The 22,026-nt window shown below is 36.5% G+C and overlaps 1 protein-coding gene across 3 annotated transcripts in view; it reads right to left on the bottom strand.

The window, feature by feature from the left end:
* Positions 1-3,921: 3,921 nt before the first annotated feature.
* LOC105082144 (F-box/LRR-repeat protein 21) overlaps positions 3,922-22,026 on the bottom strand; it is a 33,788-nt gene continuing 15,683 nt past the window's right edge. For 2 of the 3 annotated variants that reach the window (XM_010971649.3, XM_074360714.1), the window contains exons 2-5: positions 8,933-9,299; positions 8,353-8,475; positions 5,228-5,399; positions 3,922-4,876 (exon numbers count right to left, since the gene is read on the bottom strand). In XM_010971649.3, the coding sequence (XP_010969951.1) occupies positions 4,233-4,876; positions 5,228-5,399; positions 8,353-8,475; positions 8,933-9,298 (1,305 nt within the window). In that variant the 5' untranslated portion in view covers position 9,299 and the 3' untranslated portion in view covers positions 3,922-4,232. Of the gene's footprint in view, positions 4,877-5,227; positions 5,400-8,352; positions 8,476-8,932; positions 9,300-14,942; positions 15,202-22,026 lie in introns of those variants that run through there. The other variant, XM_074360715.1, reaches the window with a different exon arrangement.

The following is a 22,026-nucleotide window of genomic DNA, read 5'->3' as shown; positions in this document are numbered from 1 at the left end:
TGATCAACTTAATTTTATCACTGGAGAGAAAAGGCTGCATGTATAGATGGGAACATATTCAGATGAATGTTCATGATATCACTGTTTTGTCATACCAAGACCCGGAACAACTCAAATGCCTATCAATAGTAAGATGGACAAATTGTGGTTTAGTTCCAGAATGGAATATTATATAACAGTTATAATGAGTGAAACTTAGCTAAACATAACAAAATAGATGAATCACAGCCATATACTTTTGAGTAAAAAAGAAGACCAAAAGATCCCATATAGCATGATACTCTTTTTATAGACAATTAAAGCCAAAACATAATTTTTAGGAACACATATCTATGTGATAAAAATATATAAAAAAGGAAATCAAGCAAATAATGAATCCTAGTTATCTCAGGACTAGATAGGGAAGGACCACATAGAAAAATTTAAGTTACTATCAATGCTATCATTTTATGGTTGGGAGGTGATTTCATGAGTATTTACTATTATGAATAAGATGTTACAGAGACAACAGGACTTGCAGGTGGGTGTCCAGGGAGAAGAAAGAGTCAGTGATGACTCTTGGACGGTTTAGAGTGTATACAACACAATTAGTACTTTCTTATATCTAGTTAGATACTACTCTCTACTGTGTTATAAAAGCTTCCACAAGGCTAGCAAATTAAGAATTTCATTTTGGTTAAAAGGAAGAAAACTATAACCAGCACTGTCTGGTTTGATCATCTACCTTATCCATCTCCTGAGTGCCAAATAACTTAAAGTTGTTTCCAAAAAATATGTTTGTTTTCAAAGGACAAAGGCTGTGCTCCCATTGAGAACATACAAAAAAGAAATAGCATAGACTCTAAAGGTAATTTTAAAAGGAGTTCTAAAATGTTTGAACAATTAAATATAGGTTTAGCCTCCTAAATAATCAAACTTCTGAAGTGATTGTTTCAAAGACCAGACTCATTACCTGGAACGGAGAGCTTCCCCAAGGTAGAGCAAGTACGTTGCCTTCTGCCTAGGATTCGACAATCATTCTCATATCTGTTGAATGGAAATGCAAACTTCAGACTAAAGGACTTCTTTCTTAGGAAGCACTAGAATACAGCGCCCTCTGGTGCACTACATCAAAGGTTTTGTTTTGTTTTGGTTTGGTTTGGTTTTTTAGTTTGTTTTAATTTCCTTTTCCTTCAGGTTTGAGTGTCAAAATATTCAGCTTAAAGTACTGCTAAGGTTCAGAGTGGTGAATATAGCTCAGTGGTAGAGTGCATGCTTAGCATGCACAAGGTCCTGGGTTCAAACCCCTGTACCTCCATTAAAAAAAAAAAAGTATTGTTAAGGTTCAAATGACAGAGAACTGTTACCACTGAGTAACTTAATTTTCCTTACTGAAAGTTATTATAATATACACTTAAAATTGTGGTGTCAGATATTAGGTTCAATGACTATAAATTAATAAAGTGAACAAAATCAATTTTTGTTTAGAAAATGTTTTGAGTTTTCTATAGGAAAGTAATTTAATGAAAGAACAAGATAAGTGGCCAGTTTAAGAGGTCAGGCACAGAGAGGGAAGAAATAGTATATCTCTGTGACATTTATCATACTTAGACCATATTAGCAACAATACACATAACTTTAAAATCTGCTTATCTCCCCGATATTTAGTAAAATACAAATGAGGCAAGCCAGGCTCATAGGATCGAAAAACAAAAATTTGAGAATCCTATTGTTGTGTCTCTTCAGTACAACCTACAATAGAACTCTTTCTCCCATGCTCTCCCCATTTACAATCTGCCCACAAAATTATCCTAACTTCTCCAGAACGCTCTAAAACATGCAAAAGAAATTTTAACTGGAACAAGTTTGCTTGCAGAACTAAGATATTTTTTAAAGGCTAAAGCTTGAAATTCATCTAATATTGAACTCACTCATTTATCTAATGTTAGATAAGCAGTACTTTTCATGGACTTTCAAAGTAATGGAGACATTTTCATTAGATGAAGTATCAAAAATACTCTGTATTTCCTCATCTTGCTTTTGGCTATCCTAAAAATCTTTGCTTTCAATACAATAAGACAGACCAACCAGGGCCATTTAATTGAGTTGACTGATTTTACCCTGAGTTTTGCTCTAAGAGTCATTATAGCACTTAGTAACTAGGTTTAACCACTGGGACACCAAAGACCGCTATTTGAAGCAGCAACTTCTCATTTGATGGAGAAGAGGCCACAGGTACTCATTATCTCAATGCTGCTGGGCTACAGGGAGGAACGTCCTCTTGACCTCACCTCCTTCTCTGGCCCCTCTCTGTTTTGCTTTGCTATTCTCTGGTGCAAACACCACTGGCATTCTATCACCTTACCATTGAGGTATATACACTTAACACCAGGTGAGACCGGAGATGTATCTCTGCAGTATTTCCACCACTACTCCGATCTCCAATCAGACTGACCCCTCTATCTCACTTACACCATTTTGTCCTGTTGTTCTAAACAGACTTTAAGTTCCCTATTATATGCTGCTTCTGCACTCTCCTGAAACCTTAAGATATAAACTACATGATCTGCAACAGTAATAACTATCTTTAAGAAATGGGCTTTATTTTTTTAACAAGTAACATTGGCCCCCCCAACCCCAGCATTTATTGAGTAATCACTAGTGTACTACACACTGTTCTGAGAGTGTCCCACACAAAGGTGAATGAGATGCCTGCTCTCCCAGAATCACAGTGACAAAGAACATGGTACCGTGGTGAGAGTGTATGCCCAAGGACAGTCTCTAAATAAAGGGATACGAACTGTGCTATTGTTAAAAATCACCACTTACAAATCACAATGTATTTTAATTTCTTAATAGTTAAGAGTTCTAAAATTTTTTCCTATAAAAATATTCAAAACTGGAAAATAATGAACATATTTCTATTTTTTTAAGTTCAACTGATTTCTTAGAAATTTAAGATATTGTGGGGAGGACTTGGAGGAACGAGTTTGAAAAAGAAAGTACTTACATAGAATTTACTGAGTGCCTACTGTGTGCTAACTACTATGTTGGACACTGGGGATCCAACAGTGAGTAAAACCCAACACTGACCTTGCACTGATGGAGCTTCCAGCACAATGGCAGAAGCAGACAACAATCATAAAAGTAAGTAAGGAGCAAATTACAACAGTGATCAGAGCCACAAAAGGAAGTCAGGGAATGCTGAGAGTCCTGGAGGTTTCCCTGAGCAAATGACGTCTGAAGGAAAGAGCTGAGGGAGCAGTCAAAGTAGAAAGAAGAGTATGTACAAATGCCCTTGGACTAGAGGATGTGTGGCAGTCTTAAGGAACTGAAAGAGAATGGGAGCAGAAGGGCAAAGGGCAGCTTGGTGGGAGGACGCGAGGGCAAAGAAGCAGGGAGAAGCCAGACAGGCAGGGCCTTGTGGATCACTTTAAGGATATATATTTATTTTAAAGGCAATACACAGCCATGAAAGCGTCTCAGTCATGTTAATAATTAAATTATAAGATCACTTCTGCAAAGGATCTGGAATAGTTTCAGATGCATAGTGAGTATATTAAGTAAGTGCTGATTCCCTCCCAAACACACCATGAAAAATTTACTTTTTATCTCAGTAGTGTATTTAACCAATTAGTAATCACACTATCTTTATAAAATGAATTAGCATTATTTAATTTTAATCTAATGCCCATTTTCTCCTAAGATAATATAATATAGTAGAATTCAAAGTGCACTGGAAACTAGAAATTATTTATTGAATCATAATATGATCTCATATAGTGCTAAAAATAGAATATAATTAAGCCTGCCTCTGTATCTGTATTTTGTTTATACTCTTAGGTTCTAATACTAAATATTTTTTAAAATATGTAAGATGAAACAGCAACAATTAACAATATAAAGTTGTAAATGACACAATTTAAGATATCTAAAGCTCAATATTACACATTTATTTAGCAAGCCAAAATATGACTTCAAGGAAGGCTGAGGAACTTCTCTAGAAATCAACTGAAGTTTTCACCATATCAACTATCTAATCAACAAAGCAGTGTCTCTGCCCTATTTACAAGTTCTGGTTTTTCAAAGTTCTCATACTTTTTCAACTGTTTCTGCTGTAATCCAGAGAGTCTGCAAACGATAAAATATCTTACCTCAAACATTTCAGCAACGCATCTTAAAATTTACATTTGCATAGACAGAGAGAAGCTAATCTTGCTGATGAAAAAAAGTTTAAAATCTTTGACAGTCAGTTACCACAGAGGCATGACATCAGGGAACCACATTCTCCCCAGGCATTTGGAGATTTCAGTGTGGATTTCATCTAGGCTATGATCACCATCAGGGATCAAAACTTCCTCCATTACAGACAGCTGGGTGAGCCTTCTCCCACAAAGTCTTACAAACTCAATGAATGCACTGCAGCTAACTTCACATTCACTGAGGCCCAAGGCTGTTAAGTTTTTACAGTGTTCAGCAATACAAATAAGTTCATCATCAAGAGCCTGAAAACCATTAGCACACACCACTAACTCGATCAGTCGTGGACAGTTAAGACCTATCTGTCCCAGAACTGCTTTGCTTACTGAACGACCAAAATAAAGGTGAGTGACAGGGGTTTCTTCTCTGAAGAATGTCTCCAATTCCTCTTCATATAAAAAGAAATACATAACAACATTAACTCCAGGGGAGTGTTTAGTAAGTGCATCCCAGCTTTGCTTTTTAATAGAATGAAATTCAATTTGTCCAGGATTTTGACTCACAACATCTATTCGAAGATGCTCCAGGTTAACGTGGGTCTCACTTGAAAGTGCCAGGAGGAGTTCATCACTTAGCATGTAATAATTCAACGCCAGTTCTCTAAGGCCTTGACAGTGATCAGCTACACAAAGGATTCCTGCAGGAAATGGGAGAAAATTCTTAAGAACAAAAAACACGTATACTGATGTAACACTTTATAAATTTAAATTTGATATTAGTTTTTCATTACTTGCTAAAATATTCATCTAATGATTTCTGAGGAGACGGATGCCAAGATATATATGATTAAACATATAATAAAATATAAATATAACTAAAATATTCTTAGGAGAAGCAATTTAAATTATATCTAGCTTGTACATTAAGGCTTCTTTTGAAAAAAGATTAATAAATTATGTTTCATAAGCATTTAATTTTCAATAGGAAATTGTATTATTACTACTACTATGATAAAAAAATCATGCAAGCTTAAAAAAACATAACCTACCATCAGATGAAACATGAGGACAGCTACTCATTTTGAGGTGTCTTAGAGTATCACTATTATTGGCCACGAGAATCTTCAAAGAAGGATTATCCACTGGTGTGTCTTCAATTTTGACTGACGACAATGATTTTGAGTTGACAAAAACAACTGTAAGCGCTGACACAAAATGAGACTTGGATGGCAGTTAAGAAAAAAATTATAAAAACATTATTTAAAAATCTACAGCTTCAAGTAAGTAATTCATTAAAACTATTTATATCAACATATGCTTATAATACTGTAGCAAAATAGCAATCAACCTATTACTGCTTTTCATAGAGCCATCAGCCAGTAGAAGACACTTCTTTAACAAAAGTATAGTTTTATACTTTTACAACTGATAAATGCAATGGTGAGAAAGGAACAAGTTTCAAAGAGTTCATAAACATGTCTTCCATTATTTTCAATCTTAAGGATTTCTTTTCAATATTTAAAGGGCATAATTATATTTATTTCCTGAATAGAGGTTGGCAAGTTATGGTCCACTGGCCAAATCCAGTCACAGTCTGTTACTGAACGGCTCATGAGTCAAGAATGGCTTTTACATTTTCAAATGGTTGGAAGAAAATTTTTAAAGAGTAACATTTTGTGATATGTGAAAATTACGTAAAATTCTTCCAGTGTCTATAATTAAAGTGTGACTGTAACACAGCCACGCAGCGCTGTTCATGACTACAATGTTAGTGGTAAGAAGCACTGCAGCACTGGAGGTGAAGCAGAACTGTATGACCCACAAAGCCTCAAACTTCACTGTCTGGACCTATTCAACCCCCTGGCCTAGAAGAAATAGAATTCCTATCTGTTTTATTCACTCCTGCATTTCCAGCACCTAAAACAGTCTCTGGCACATGTAAAAGGTCAGCACTTACTGTTAGTGAACAAATGAATAAATGATGTCATATTTTTCAGTGACATGCTTTTTGCTAGCAAATTATCTAAACAGATACATTTTGAAAACTTTTATTAATGTTTGGAAGGTAGACAAACTAAACTTTATTTTCAGTTTGACCTCAAAATGGGTAGAATTTCACAAATTTCTAGACTCAGCATTTTTTTCACTCAAATAGAAAGTATAGAAACCACATTCAGGCGTGCTCATGTTTTCTTTTTCAAAATTAATTTGGAGCCTATCCAAGGCTCTATTGTCCCTATCAGAATGACCAAATTGGTTCTACGTCTTAATTCATTGATTAAAAGACACTGGTTTATATTTATTGTAAACTGATTTTTATTGGACGGCTAGACCTCTTGATTTAAATTTTATGATGTCCAAACTTTATTAGAGAAGTAGAAATACATTATTCTGTTTCCTTAAGAAACAAATATAAGGTTTATTTTCCCTTTAATCAACTCTCAATGGTCTCTTTTAGTCCTGAAGGACACACTTAAACACTAGAGTACATATTTCATTATAGTAATAATATATTAGTATAGGACTTCTTATGACTAGCAAAATGCTTTATTTTTACATTATTTTCCCTCGGTTTACAAATGAAAAAAATCCCTCAGAGAGATCCACAATTTTGCCAGAAGCCACAGTGCTCATTTTGCCATGGACGCAGAGCTTGAAAGGAAGGCTGCTCACCAGTGGTGCCTCACCCTGGTGACTGCACCCGCTAACCTAGAAGCTGGCAGTGCAACACAAGAGAGAGCTCAGAATCTAAGAAGTCCAAGCTCACCTGATTCCCTAGCTCGTAAACAAGAAAATAACTGTTTAGAAGCAGTAAGTTTTTATCTGATTACTCACATTACTTGAATCCCCAACTGACCCATTTTTACTGTGTATCTCTTGAAAAGATTAACAGGCTAGCAGAAGTGCTTGCTAATAGACAGCCATGACCCAGTTTATGAGAAAGAAGATGTTACTATTCTTCCATGCTCTTCTACAGGAAGGTTTCCATTAGCCAGTTTTACTGACAATCTGTTTAGTGCTTACTGTATATCGGGCACTACTCTAGTTCTGAATTTATAATGGTAAATAAACAAGACAGAATCCCTGTCTTCAAGGAGTTCATGTTTTTGGTCTGAGAACAAGAGAATAAACATGTTAAATAATTTCAAGTACTGACGAATGATATAAAGAAAACAAAACATTATAATACAGCAGAGAGTAACTAGAGGAGAGGGTACTATTCTAGAAAAAGTGGTCAAGGAAGGCCTCTCTGAGGAAATGACAATCAAGTTGAAGCTGAATGAAGAGAAGACAGTTCCTGTGGCAGAGACTGCTGGCCGCTTCCTAACAACCATCTACCATCCTTTCTTCTTTGGTAACCTGGTTCCAATTTTTGTCTGGGCACACTGCCACCCAGCTAAAAGACCCTCCAAACCTCCCAGAAATTGGTGTGGCCACAGAGCCAAGCTGACCAATGAGACAAACAGAAGCAGTATGTGGGACTTAGGGCAGGTCTTGTCATATTGATGGCTTGAAAAGGGGAGGGCATACCCTTCTCCCCCCATTTCTTCCATCCAGCTGTCTAGAACAAGGACAGGATGGCTAGAGCTCACAAAGCCATCTTGGACAATGAAAAGGAAGAAAACACCTTGGAGAGCACAGAGCCTGGGTTCTAAATAACTTCATAAGAGCTACAAACTGTGGTATCTATGGATTTCTTCAGTGTTAAGAGGAATAAACTTCAGTTATGCCTTTTAAGCCACTGTTGTTTTGGAATTTCTTCTATAAGGACTCAAACAACATCTTAACCAGGACAGTACATTAGTTACATACTACGTTGTCCCACTTCCTAAGGAGAGACCATAAAATCACAGGAAGGACATCCATTGCTTGCCCCATACACGCTACATTCAAAGTAACAAGTAAACTGGAACTTGAAAATTCTAACATTTAAATTTTATAGTAATGACATCTACTGTGAAACAATTATTAAAATTACAAAATATATTTAAAGAATGAAGCCATGCATAAGCTATTTGACAAAAATAAGTGCTAGCCAACAGAAAACTGCTTTAAATAATTCTTTGAATACAAAGAGGGTTATGGTTTGTTTTCAGGATAAGAATTCTTTTTGACTAGTTCGACAATATTTAAGGATGCTAGTATATCTCACAGAAAAGCCTAGCATCTTTACCTTTGACACATTCATAAAACTTGGCTTGGCTGTTGAAATCAAGCCCAAGGTCTGGACAGAACAATTCACCAGCTGAGAAAGTATGTCACAGGCAGCTTCTGCTGACTCAGTACTACTATCAACCTGCAAAGACAATTTAAAAGTCTTAATTTCCTGAATGGAACTTATCACAGTGTTACTGGCAATTAACTATTTAATACAATTTAATTGCAAAACTGTACTCATCCCTTCAAGCTATAAAATAAATTAGTATTTTTTATCTATACATGATGTCTCAGAGGAAAAGCGAAAAGTGGAGATGATGACAAATGAACCTTCTAAGCACTTCATAGTTCCAAATCTTGTACAATTTCCTTCATTTTAATAATGGCAGCCACATGAAGGAAATGGAAGTTTAAATTATTCAACTCTAGCTCAAGTTCTACATCTGAATCAATGCAAATAACAACAGATAAGTAAGAAATAGTTTGGGACAAAAATTCTGCAAAATTCATTGGCTGCTTCAATATAAAGATGTAGCTATACAAAAATGTTAACAAAACGTAAGTCATTGTTTCTAGTTAATGCTTATTTTTCTTACCTTAAAGCTGACATACTGGAGATGGGCAGCATGCTTTTTAATGATCTGCTGAATGAGATCAGGATGCGTGGAGTTTAAGTATGAAGTAGCTGACTGGTTCAGCTCAAACTCAAACTTTCTCCAAAGGTCAGGAATATGAAAAACCTCATTCCATCTCCTACATACAGAAGATGCACGGGCCCGGTCTATTAAAGGAAGATACTGAAAAACACGTAACACCACATGGTGAGGCAAACTGCCCCAGTCCAGCAGAACAGTGTACACATGAGTCTGGTTGAGAGAAGAGTAGAACCCAAGTTTTGGCTGTTTCACTGCTGGTGAAGACTGGACAACTTTATTTACAACAGATAAATTGTTCCTCTTCATTCTGTAAGCATTAAAAAATGGTTAAGTGACAATCTCGCCCACATTTCCGTCATATATTTGTGCTTTAATTGTATGGAGTAACAGTAACAGAAAATGAAAAACAGTTTAAGACAATTTTAACAGTAATCCTCCACTTTCACGCATTGAAAGCTACTACTATGTGCCAGGTAGGGATACAGAGGTAAATAAGAAGGAACCTGTTCTCAAAGAGCTATGGTGATATGGTAAAATACAGTGGCATATGCCATCACTGAAGTCAGCACAAGCTGCAGTGGAAGATTAAGGCAATGGCATGTGTTTGAGTTTGTACATGGGAGGGGGTGGTTGGGGAGGCTTCCAGGAGGGAAAGTTCAAGGAAGCAGTGTATGTGCCCAGTTTACTTCTAGTCACTTATTGTATTCTTACTATCACACTGCAATTGTGCTAAGAACTTCTGGGGGTCTGGGAGACAGTAAAATATAATTGAAAGCATAGATCTGGGTAAGTCCTTGCTCTGCCATTTACTAACCATGTGATCGTTTCTGAGCAAATTAACTTAAGCCTCAGTTTCCTCATTCTGAACAAATTTCATTACATTATTTAAGTCTGAGCACAATTCTAACCAAGAGTCAAATGACCTGTGACAATTTTCAGATGGCACCCGGGACGGGAGCTCTAGAGAAGCTGGATGTAGCAGGGACAAAGTCTGTGTGAGCAGCACACTGGGTTCTCAACAGCAAAGGCATGAGCATCCTTCCCCAACAAAATGAAAGGGTGACTCTCCAGGTATCAGTCAGCTTGAGATACAACTAAGTGCCAACAAATTCCAGGTCTAGATATTCCGGAGTATGTAAGGTTATCTTGTACATATATTTTACATAAGAATCCAAAGAGTTTTAAGTATACAATTATTTGAGAGATAAAATAATTATAAGAATAGTTCTGAATTCTCTTTAACTTTTGTTCACTATTTAACCCTCTTTTCACTCTTGAATGTTAGGAATGTATATGTGGAAGATTTAGCGTCACAATTTCAAACATACCTTCAAATCGAATGAAATAGCTATTTAATATGTAAATATCTGTGTCTTGTGAGTCACTCTGTCTGATGTGAGATATTTCTTAACCACAACACAGAGTTGGATCCCAAAAGCAGGAATAACCTATAAAGTCACTGAATAAAATGAATGGTCATCTTTAGGGTTTGGGGGTAAAAAAAAAAAGGGGGAAAAATGTATCTCAAGCATCAGGCAAAAGAGCTACTACTACGTACGTTCTAATCTGACTAATTCAGTTATGTGCACATAACTGAGCAATACAATGTAAAATATATGACACTCAAGACATCAATAATTCAGATCATATGTTATTCTTGAAGGGCTAATTCCCTAAAATGAAGTACAATGGCCTGGGGAAGGTAAAAGAATGTGTGTAGGGCACATTAATTAAGATTTTGCTGGTAACTGTTTTATTTGGTAGCCTACAGATCTGACAGTTAAAATTTCACTAGCATACTGTCAAAAAAAAGTTATCCCTAATATAGCCCCTCATTAGAAAAGCAATGAAGCCAAAAATAAAAGACTTCATCCAAATGCTGGGTTAGCAAACTGCCTTGGAGTTCTAAACAAAGGGATTGTGCTATATATTAAAAGTGACTGCATACAATACAGATTGAATGTTAAAATGGTTTGTTAAAATCATTCAACTGCCAATTCACTGACAGAATCACCATAAAATAACTAAAGGATATTATGTATCAATAATTCTATTAAAAATGACATCTTAATTTCCTTTTTTCTTGTGTACATTAGTTTTCAGAGTATAAAACCCATCCACAAATCAAAATTTTTATATAAAATAATTTTGTATCAATGAGCATCAGTAAAAAATATTTTATAATGCAAGACAAATTGATTTTTATTAGCTTGAAAACCCTGATATAAAAATTCCTACCTAAACATATGCAATCATTTTTCAAAACTGATCATTTCTTTTTCAAATTACCAGCTTTCTTCCCTAAAGAAGTCTTCCAAGTTATAGCTCACTCTGAATGAATGAAATGGAGTAAGTGCTGCCATGGGGTACTCACCACCATCCATCTGATTTCACTTCCTAGCTTGGCAAAACACCACTAGAACACACTCATCAGAGTGTGTAAGTAAAATCCAATAATTTTTATGCCTAGGATACTTATATATCATTGTATACATTCAAAGATTTTCTCAGGAAATTGATTCCCAAACTATTTTTTTTTAACTGAGAAGAAAACTGGTCCATTAAAACAAACAAATAAACAAAACCCTAGCCTTGTGAGCGGAAATACTACAACACTTGCAGGAATTACACGTGAAGCTCTACTCAAATAGAAGGCTGTGGATCAAACAGTCAAAGGACTCTGATAATTCACATTTTAATAAACATATATGGGGAAGTATTACAAAATGTTCAAGGTAGTCCACGATTACATTTTTATAGGCTGTGTAAATCTTTCAGTTCCAGTTTTTAACAGCACACAACATCACTTCAGTTATAAAACAGGCAGACATGACTTCTATCATTACCATATGAATATAGTTTGACTAGTCTACTGCTAACATAACATGAGCTTCTGCGGTTTTTACACTTTACACTTATATTGATAGATACAATTGATTCATTCATAATCCATTGACTCATATTCTCTTTGTAGTTTGATCAATTTTAGGTAGACTTGTCAGAGTTTGGAGCAGTCTATGAACATAGAAGAAAACTGTAACAGGTCTACACCAGGATAAAACTCACTGCCTTGGCATGATGAATAAATGTCATAAAGTAAAAATAAATAAATAAATGCATTCTACTACTTTTTAAAGCCTAACTCAATTAGGGTAGAGGAGGCAACCTACTATTCCACTAAAAACTTCTCTTAAATCTCTACTGCCTACCACCTGTCATCTCTCAACTTCTCTCTGAATCCCACTCCTAAAATAGAACTCTGGGGGACAGACAGAGGAACTGAGACAGCTCAACATCCACAGTGATTTCCCCACTGCCATGTGCTGTTCTCTTATTATTCAAACCATTGTCTTCCAGATAATGGCAAGATCAGCTCTCTCCCCTTTACATTCCACTTCAGAAGTAGGCAGGAAGGAGCTATCGGGTACACTTTCAGAGAGACACCACAAATAAGAGAGAGACAAGCCAAGTGACTTGTATTTCCCTCATCATATGACATACAATTTTACTTACTGCAGAAACTTTTCTACTGAGTTATCAATTCAGCTAGTTCTGTGCGTGCAGGCCAGTCTTCATGCTAGAGAACACCAGAGAGATCTGATAAGGGTTTGTAAATAGGGAATCACTATCTAAGACTCATTAGAAGGTGGTGCGCAAGCCCCAGTCTCAGATCAGTTCAATGGAGTCTTAAGAATCACATGAATTACTTCCCTGGTTGCTGAAGTAACTTGACTGCTGCTCAAGTTACTATATGAAATTGTGAGGGCTAGTAGAAGACAAAACCAGAATACAGGACCCCATCAAGTGATAAGCCATACTTTGGAAAAGGAAGAGATGAACACACTTACACTGATCACAGTTCTAGAGTGGAGAATAAGTTTATTAGCATTTGGGAAAAAATGTAATGATGACTCAAAGTCTACTTGGTGGTTTCACTGACCACCCTAATCCAATTTCCTTTTTCTGACATGTTTATTAATTTGGTGGATAGGGTGACCATGTGAATCAGATCCTCTAAAAGTATCAAAAAAAACTCCCACAGTGTTCTTGAGGGAAAGATAAAAACATGTTAGACCAAGGACTGAATATCCAAAGCCAACCTAGTGGCAACAATGGAAGCAGCTATCTTCTGCACCATCACCAGGTTCTTCCAGACTTGTTAAATGAACACATGGAAGGCACTTTTAAAAGTTTCAACTTATTAATAGTCACACTAGAAATCCTGTGTAAATATTACAGATAACAGAAAAAAGATCCAAAACTATGGAAAAGGTTAGATAACTTTGTTGGAAGCAGCAAGATGACAATGAACAGGAACAGAATAATGAGCAAATGGCCTTTATTTAAGCTACTTTTCTAAGGTGGCACACTGAGAAATCAGATTCCTGCCATCACAGGCAGATGGCCTCTACTAAGGGGACTGAAGTCCCAGTCATCAGTGCAATGACCAGGGAAGTATGGCCTGGACGGGAGAGCTGAAGATTTATTCCAAAATATAGCTTTGAAACACACAGCCTTCTAATAAAAGAATAAACTGTGCTTAGGGGCAATATCTCCTCCCACTAAATATAACCAGAACAGAGGACAAAATATAATTTTTTAGGGATGTTGTTAAAAATATTTATGTTCTTTGCAGCCTACATGTCCTGTAAGTTCCCTGCTAAATCTTTTTAGAAAATTATATCATTATCAAAGTTTCAACAAGACAAAAATAACTTGAATTTATGTCAAACAAATCTTTCCTAAAGCAGTGATTGCCAACTTTTTGGTGTTCTCACATTTTTTCAGTGATTTAGCAATTTTCTATACCCTCTCAATAGTCTCTCTGTGGTACTGAGACATATTTATTAAAAAAACAATAAACTTTGAATGTTAAAATAGGTATGTTTGCTTTTAAATGATTCATATGGAACTTTAAGTTTTCAAAATACATGTGGATTCAAAACATCTTTTGAGATGCAAAGAGAGGGGTACATAGAAGGTGAACTGGGCAATCTGTTAAAATCCTTGAATGGGGGCTCTCTAGGCAGCTGTTCATACCCCTCCATCACCACTTTGGAAGACAGGGAGAAAGGAGGCCCTCCACAGGGAAGCCTTCCAAAATGGAGAGAGCCTCATCTCACTGTTGGGTACACCAAGGGATCTAATGATTAATACAAAGGGTTCAAGAAGGCATCTTGCAACATTCTTCTGAGAAAATAATCCTAACTGTTTCAACTCCATATTTGGGGGAAATTTTCTGGACACATGTGCTAAAGACAAAACCAGTACACCTAAAATAATTTAGAATTTTCCAACTCACAGGGGAGGTTCGAGTCCACTTTTCTCTCGGACATGCCTTTGTAAATATAAACTCTTAACAAAATCCTCCTGTAAACTCAAACACTTCAAGTAGTCATGCAAAAGCAACTGCATGTATCAGTAATCACTTAGCATTTCCAGCAACTACACATATTCAAGACGTCAGCTAATGCATTTTGAGAGAGGTTAGGACTAATACAATCCTTTCAATGCTTACCCTCCAAGGATGAACAAAATTCGGGGAACCTGTGTCCCAAGCTGGACCCCGTAGGAAAACCACAGCGGGAAGAAACGAGCCACCAGAGGCTAAAAGCAGACAGAAGACCCTACACCTCAGGACAAATCAAACATGAGGTCGGGTGTTGGAGTTGGGATTGGGTGGGGCTGGGGGAGGCGCGGGATGGGGTCGCTGCCAGGGGTCCCCCTACCCTCTCCCCGCCTCGGGCGGCCACCGGTGGGCAGCACGCCGGCTGAAGATGCCAGGGCACGCCTCCCTGTTCCCGGAGAAAGCGCGTTGGCCGCGGGGGCCTCCGGCTCCCCAAACCACCACCCACCCGAGACAGGACCCCCGCTCTAGCCCGCAACTTCCTCTAAGCCAGCTAGGGTGCAATTTTCGCAGAACGCCGCGCCCGCCAGAAGAAAAGGCTACCTTGAAACATAACCGCATGCCTTTCCGCGCGTGCCCCGGCGTTCGCGGGCCGGGCTGTGGCGGCGGGTCCCGGCCCGTCCCGTCGGCGCTCGGGAAGGTTGCTCTGAAGCCGGCTGCGCTGGGCAGAGGCGAAGACTCCAGCGCCAGCGGGCGTTCCTCAGGCCCGCCCCCAGCCCTGCCCCGGGACACCACGCATGCGCGCAGCTTCACTTTTTGCTAGAGGTCCTTACGCACCGGCTCACACCAGCTCAGGGGGTCCCGGGGCTCCCCCTTAGGTGGTGGGTAGGCGGTTTTCTGCCTGTCGACCTTCACCTAAATCGCTGTGACCACCTGTGCGGTGAAACAGACGACCAGCCTCCCCGAATGGCAGTGAACTGAGAGTTCCAATTTCTAGAACTTAACCTCCCCGGCAAGTGCACCCATAATTAATATGCAAATACTTGAAAGGAAACTTAAAATATCAAAAGTGGTAACAGATCTGTGGTAAATATTTCTGTTATCACCGTCCTGTCCTGTGCCACATCCCATTCCATAAGGATAACCACTGTTCACTGTGTAAATTACTAGACCTTCGGTACACACACAAAAGTATCCAGTGGAAAACAGACTCTATCACTCTTATTTGTTAGTTTGAAGAAATCTGAGATAAAACTATATATATATATAATGTTATGGAACTTTTTTTGCATACTCTTTCACGGACATAGTTCTCTATCAACACACATCGATCCCCTAATTTTTTTTTTTTTACAAACATCTTTATTGAGGTATAAAATAAGCTGCACAGAATTAAAACGTACAATTTGGTAAGTCTGGACATCTTAAAATCATCACTGCACTCAAGATAATGAATATATGCGTATCTCCCCAAATTTCCCTTATGCCCTTCTGTAATCCCTCCTTCAGCTCCTTCCCCATCTGCTTTCTGACAGTATAGATTAGTTTGCATTTTCTAAAATTTTATGTAAACTGAATCATGGAGTACGGACTCTTTTTTTTGGGTCTGGCTATTTGTCCTCAGCATGATTATTCTGAGATTCATCCATGTTGTTACATGTATCATAGTTCATTTTCTTCTATTGCTAAGTAGTATTCCATTTTATGGATACACCATGGTTTGTTTATACATTCACCTGATGATGGACATCTGGATTATTTCTAGTTTTTGGCTATTATAAATGAAGCTGCTAAAACATTACCATACATACCTTTGTATAGACATATGCTTTCATTTCTCTTTGGCAAACACCTAGTATAGAATAGTCGCATTGTCTAATAGGTGTATGTAAGATTGCCAATGTGTTTTCCAAAAAGGCTATTTACATTCCCATCCACAGTAGGAATTATAGTGGGCATTACAGCTCCATTTCCTCCACATCCTCACCCACACATTTTAATCTAATAGGTGTCCAGGGGGATCACAATGCAGTTTTAATTTCTATTTCCCTAACGAATAATGCTGTTGAGCACTTTTTCATGTGCTTATTTACCATCTGTATGACTTCTTTGGTGAAGTGTCTGTCATAATCTTTTGCCTAATTTTAATTGGGTTGTCTGTTTTCTCATCATTGAGTTTGGAGAATTCTTTCTATATTCTACATTCAAATTCCCTATCAGATATATGACTTACAATTATTTTTTCCAGTCTGTAACTTACTCCTACTCCACTTTTGAAGAGCAGAAGTTTTCATTTTTATGAAATTTATCAATTTGATCTTTTATGGATCATTATGTCAAATCTAAGGAATCTTTGCCTAAGCAAAGTTCACAAAGATCTTCTCCTACATGGTTTATAATTTTAGATTTTATGTGTAGGTGTATGATTCATTTGAGTTAACTTTCATGTATGGTGCGTAACTTTTGTGTGTGAGTTGAAGTTCACTTTTCTGGTATATGTATCTCCAATTATTTCACTACTAGCTTTTGAAGAGACTACTGTTTTTCTCTGTTGCTTCTGCATATTTGTGGGAAATCAGTTACTCATGTATGCATGGGTCTATTTTTCAGACTATTCTGTTTAATTGATATATTTGCTCATCTTTATGTCAATAACACACTGTCTTGATTTCTGTAACTTTAAAATAATTACTGAAATTAGGTGGTTTTAGCCCTCCAACTTGTTCTTTTTCAAAGCTGTTTTGGCTGTTAAATATTCCTTTCATTTTTATTTGCATTTTAGATTCAGTTTGTCAGTATCTACAAAAAGACTTGTTGGGATCTTGCTAGAGACTGCCTTAAAACCAGAAATCAATTTGGGGAGAACTGACATCTTAAAAATATTGACTCTTCAAACCAATGAACACAATATATCTCTCCATTTACTTGAGTCTTCTTTAATTTCTCTCAGCAATCTTTGAGTTCTCATACAGGTCTTGCACACATTTTTTTTCAGAGCTATCCCTAGATATTTCATAATTTTTAATAAGCTATTGTAAATAGTATTTCTCTGTATATTTTAAGCTCTAATTATTTGTTGCCAATATACAGAAGTATACATTGATCCTGTATCTTGCAACCCTACTAAATTCACTTTTTAGTTCTAGGATTGTCCATCGGAATCCAGAACATTCCATTGGATTTTCTACATGGACAACCGTATCACCTGTGAATAAAGACAGTTTTAATTCTTCCTTTCTAATACACATGCTTTTCTTTTCCTTTCTTGATTGCACTATACCTACAGTACAATGTTGGAGATTATTGGTGAGAGCAGACACCCTTGGCTTGTTCTTGATCTTAGGAGGAAAACATTCAATCTTAAACCAATAAGCATAGTGTTACCTATAGGCTTTTCATGAATGCCCTTCATCAGGTTGAAGCTCCTTTCTGTTCCTACTTTGCTGAGAGCTCTCTTCTTTTTTTAATGAATAGGGGATGTTTGATTTTTTCAAATGCTTTTTATGTATCCATTGAGATGGTCTTATGCTTTTCTTTTTTAGTTTGTTAAAAAGGTGAATTATATTATTGCTTTTCAGATGTTAAACCAACCTAGCATTCCTGAGATAAATCTCACTTGGTCATAATTTATTGTCTTTTTATCTATTGTTAAATTCAATTTGCTAATTTTTTTTTTTAGAATTTCTACAGCTATGTTCATGGGAAATGTTGATCTGTAATGTTCTTTGTTTATAGTATTCTCAGATTTTGATATCAAGAAATACTGGCCTCTTAGAACAAATTGGGAAGCACCTCCTTCTCTTCAATATTCTAAAAGAGTTTGTGTAAAAATGGATTATTTATCCATTAAATATTTGATAGAACACACCAATGAAACCATCTGGGCCTGGAGTTTATTTTGGGGGAAGATTTTTATCTACAGATTCAATTACTTTCATAGATACAGGGCTCCTCATCTTATCTGTTTCCTCTTGAATGAGCTTTGGAAGTTTGTGTTTTTAAGGAAATTTCTCCATTTCATCCAAGTTGTTAAACTGACTGGCATAATGTTGTTCATATTTTCCTATTATTCTTTTAATGGGTGTAGTATCTGTAATGATGTCACCTCTCTCATTCCTGATACTGGTAATTTGTCTCTATACTCTCTTTCACTCTTTCAGTCTGGCTAAAGTATTGTCAGTTTTATTGGTTTTTTTCCAAGAACCAGCTTTTGGTTTCATTGATTTTCTGAATTGTTTTTTCTCTTTTATATTTCATCGACTTCTGTTTTGATCATTATTTCCTTTGTTTATTTTGGTCTAATTTGACATTCTTTTCTATAGTTTCTCAATGTAGAAGTGGAGTTCATTCATCTGAACTTTTCTTCTATTCTCATATAGGCATTTAGTGCTATAAGTATTCCCCAAATACTGCTTTAGTGGCATATCACAAATACCTAAGTTCAAGGAGTTCCCTAAATTCAGCCTGGGTTCCTCCTTCCTGTATAGTAGTTGAGAAACTCTCTCATGGCAGTAAAAGGGGGGCACTCATAGGGCTTCTGATGTCTTGTGTCTTGAAAGCTGTTGTTTCTAATATTTTGTCTCCTCTCCTTCCACTTTTTCCTCCCAATGAGGGTAAATCCAGTTCCTATTTCTCTATCTTGGATGAAATGAGAGGTCTCCTCCTCTTATTTTGTAGTGGCTAAATGAGACGTTCCCCTCACATGGAAACATCACAAGTCCTTTAACTATTATCCTACTGCTGATATTTAGTTTTTACTATTATGAAGATCATAAGTCTTTATGCACTTCTGTGAATACTACTGAAGAATATTTCTAAAGTTGGAATTATTGGTTCAACTACAATAGATTTTGATTCATATGGCCATGTCTAAAAAATAATGTTGGCCAGAAAATTGTGATATACTTCATTTCAAACTAAAGAGCACAAAATTACACCAATAACATTTTTTTAAAAGAGCATCTCTGTATAGTCCTTTCATAGGAAGTATTATTGTCATACTATGAGCAAATACTGATTCTGGTGGTTTGAATCAGGGTGGTCTGGGTTATCTACAGTAACAACTGCAAATCATAATGTTTTAACACAAAAGTGGTTTGATTCTCAGTCATGCTACATTTCTCTAATTTTCATAATTCAGCTGGGAGCTCTGGTCCCTGTTGTCTTCATTCTGGGACCAAGGATGATGAAGCAGTTTCTATTTAGAAAGTTATCAGTCTGTCACACAGGGGAAGAGACATTGTGGGAGGCATACACTGTATCTTATGTGTCTAATCACATGTCAATTCCATCCTCATTTAATTGGCCAAAGCTAGTCAAAATGGTCACATTCAAATTTAGGTGGCTGAGAAAATGCAATTCTATACCTGGAAAGAAAAACCCAGGATATCTGGGAACAGCGCTAATGACTGGCCACATTTGTAAAGGTGTACAATCAAAATTTCACCAAAAATATTTTCAAGCATAAAAACATGTCTCACTTTGAGGAATTACAAAGTTCAGGAAAGGATAGTCCCTAAGACTGCAGTCACTTCTGACACCAACTGCAGATATCTGGGGTCCCCGAGACCATCTTGCCTCTGACACCATTCAGGGGTCCTCAAGACCTCCCTCAGATTGATAATTTACTCTAAGGACTCACAGAACTCACTGAAAGCTGTTATACTTATGGTTACGGTTAATTACAGTGAAAAGATACAGATTAGAATCAGCCAAGGAAAAGAGATGCATTGGGCAAAGTCCAGGAGAGTTCCACATGTGAGTTACAAGTTGTCATCTCCCAGTAGAGGCATGGACAGCACTAAATTCTCCTGGCAACAATATATGACAATATGCATGGAGTGCTGCCAACCAGGGAAGCTCATTCAAGCCTTGGTGTCCAGAGTTTTATTGGGGCTTGGTCACATAGACATGGTTGACTGCCTATGTGACTGATTATTCTCCAGCACCTCCAAAGGTGGAGATGATACCATGTGGCCCAAAGCCCTCATCATAAATCACACTGTTAGACTGTTTGGTGTGGCCCAAAGACCCAGGCAAACAAAGACACTGTTATCAGGCAGGACATTCCAAGGACTTAGAGATCTCACTGCAGCTGCTGAGGGCAAAGAGCAGCCCTCTCGTTGGGTAAGGATAACTCTGTACTACACAGGGATTAAATCATATTTGATTCAACATCATTTTAGAGCCCTACAATGAAATTGTTTCTGTATCCTATTGGAAGAAAAATACATTTGAATTATATCAGTAATATTTGCTACCTAATAAAAAGTCTTTATTTTGGTAACATGATGGAAAAAAACAATGCCACATTTGCCAAACATATTATCTAGATAAAGACCCTCCAAGAGTTGTTTTTGTTATAGTTTGTCCAAATTGAACCCTAATATCAACGTAATTATCCTCTGAATAATAGTAATAATTATCCTCTATCCTGCCTTTTATTAAAAAATTGTTTTTTAATATTTTAAAAGATATATAATCAATTTTCTAAATATGTTAAGACTTTATGCTTTCACTTCATATTCCTTTAGACTAAGCTTTTGCCAAAGGAAAATAGTAAAGTAAAAATTAAGGCTTTTCATTTAAAAATCAGAAATGCCAGCTAGTGCGTCTCAAAATATTGAAGAACTTTCTGCTGTTTGCACTGTATTCAAAAACAGTATGAAGCCCCTGTAAAAAGAGGAATTATGAAATACGCATTTCTAAATGGGTCAGGGTTAGTCATCACTGATAATACTGATTCAAAGGCACTACCCTGTTTTGAAAAGTGAATAAAACCAAGGGGATTGGGGATTGCATGGAGCTCAAGGATTGATAAACATCATGTTCTATCTGGTGTAAGGTAGCTCTGTCTTATGCCATCTTGTGAATCTGAACTCATTTCTTAAAATGGAGAAGAAAAATGATTTTTAACCTATTGTTTTTCAGTAACGCTCTTCTCATCAAGCTTTATAATGCCATCTTTAAAATAAAATGTAACACTGAATTATATTTTCCAACTTTATAGATTACCTGATTTTAAAAGCTGTAACTCAAGTAAAAGATTCTGCAAATACATTTTGTTTTAAAAAGAAATAAATTAATTTATTGCTACCTTTAAACATTTTACAGAGATAATTTATTAATCTAGAGATAATTTTCTTTAGTCATTTTATTTATGAAAAGCAAAATGTATATTGTTTAGCAGCACAAATCTGGGATTACTAAGAGAAACAGGGTCAGTCATCCCAAATCATTTAATAGAAGTGGGTTAGTCTGTCGTGTTTTATAGCTATTCTGGTGACTGGCAATTTTTAAAGGCATTCCAAAAAGTGGTCATCAGCAAAAATGAAAATGTCTTAGATTTTTTCCACAAAAGGAAAAATTTAAAACAAGTATTTTTCTTATAAGGGACAGTAAACTCTTTCAATGTACTAAATTTAATTTTCTTGTTTATGACATTTTCCTATATTAATTTAAAATCTTTGAAAAAACAACATATATCTTAAGATTGAAAATTAAATAAATAGTAGTTAAATTTGACTTACTGCTTTTAGAAAGAAAATGTTTCAAAGTGGATTTTTTTTTAGTGATTATTATTCATTATCATATGGGATATACTGGATTGCCAGTCAATTCCATTGAGATCATAAAAATGGAACAACTGTCAGAGGAAATAGAAAAAAATACTATAATATGTAATGGA

The sequence above is a fragment of the Camelus bactrianus genome, chromosome 3, assembly GCF_048773025.1.
Source record: "Camelus bactrianus isolate YW-2024 breed Bactrian camel chromosome 3, ASM4877302v1, whole genome shotgun sequence".
Classification (NCBI taxonomy): Eukaryota; Metazoa; Chordata; class Mammalia; order Artiodactyla; family Camelidae; genus Camelus; species Camelus bactrianus.
Note: the sequence above shows the minus strand (reverse complement) of the source record. Positions and strands in the feature narration are given on the sequence as shown.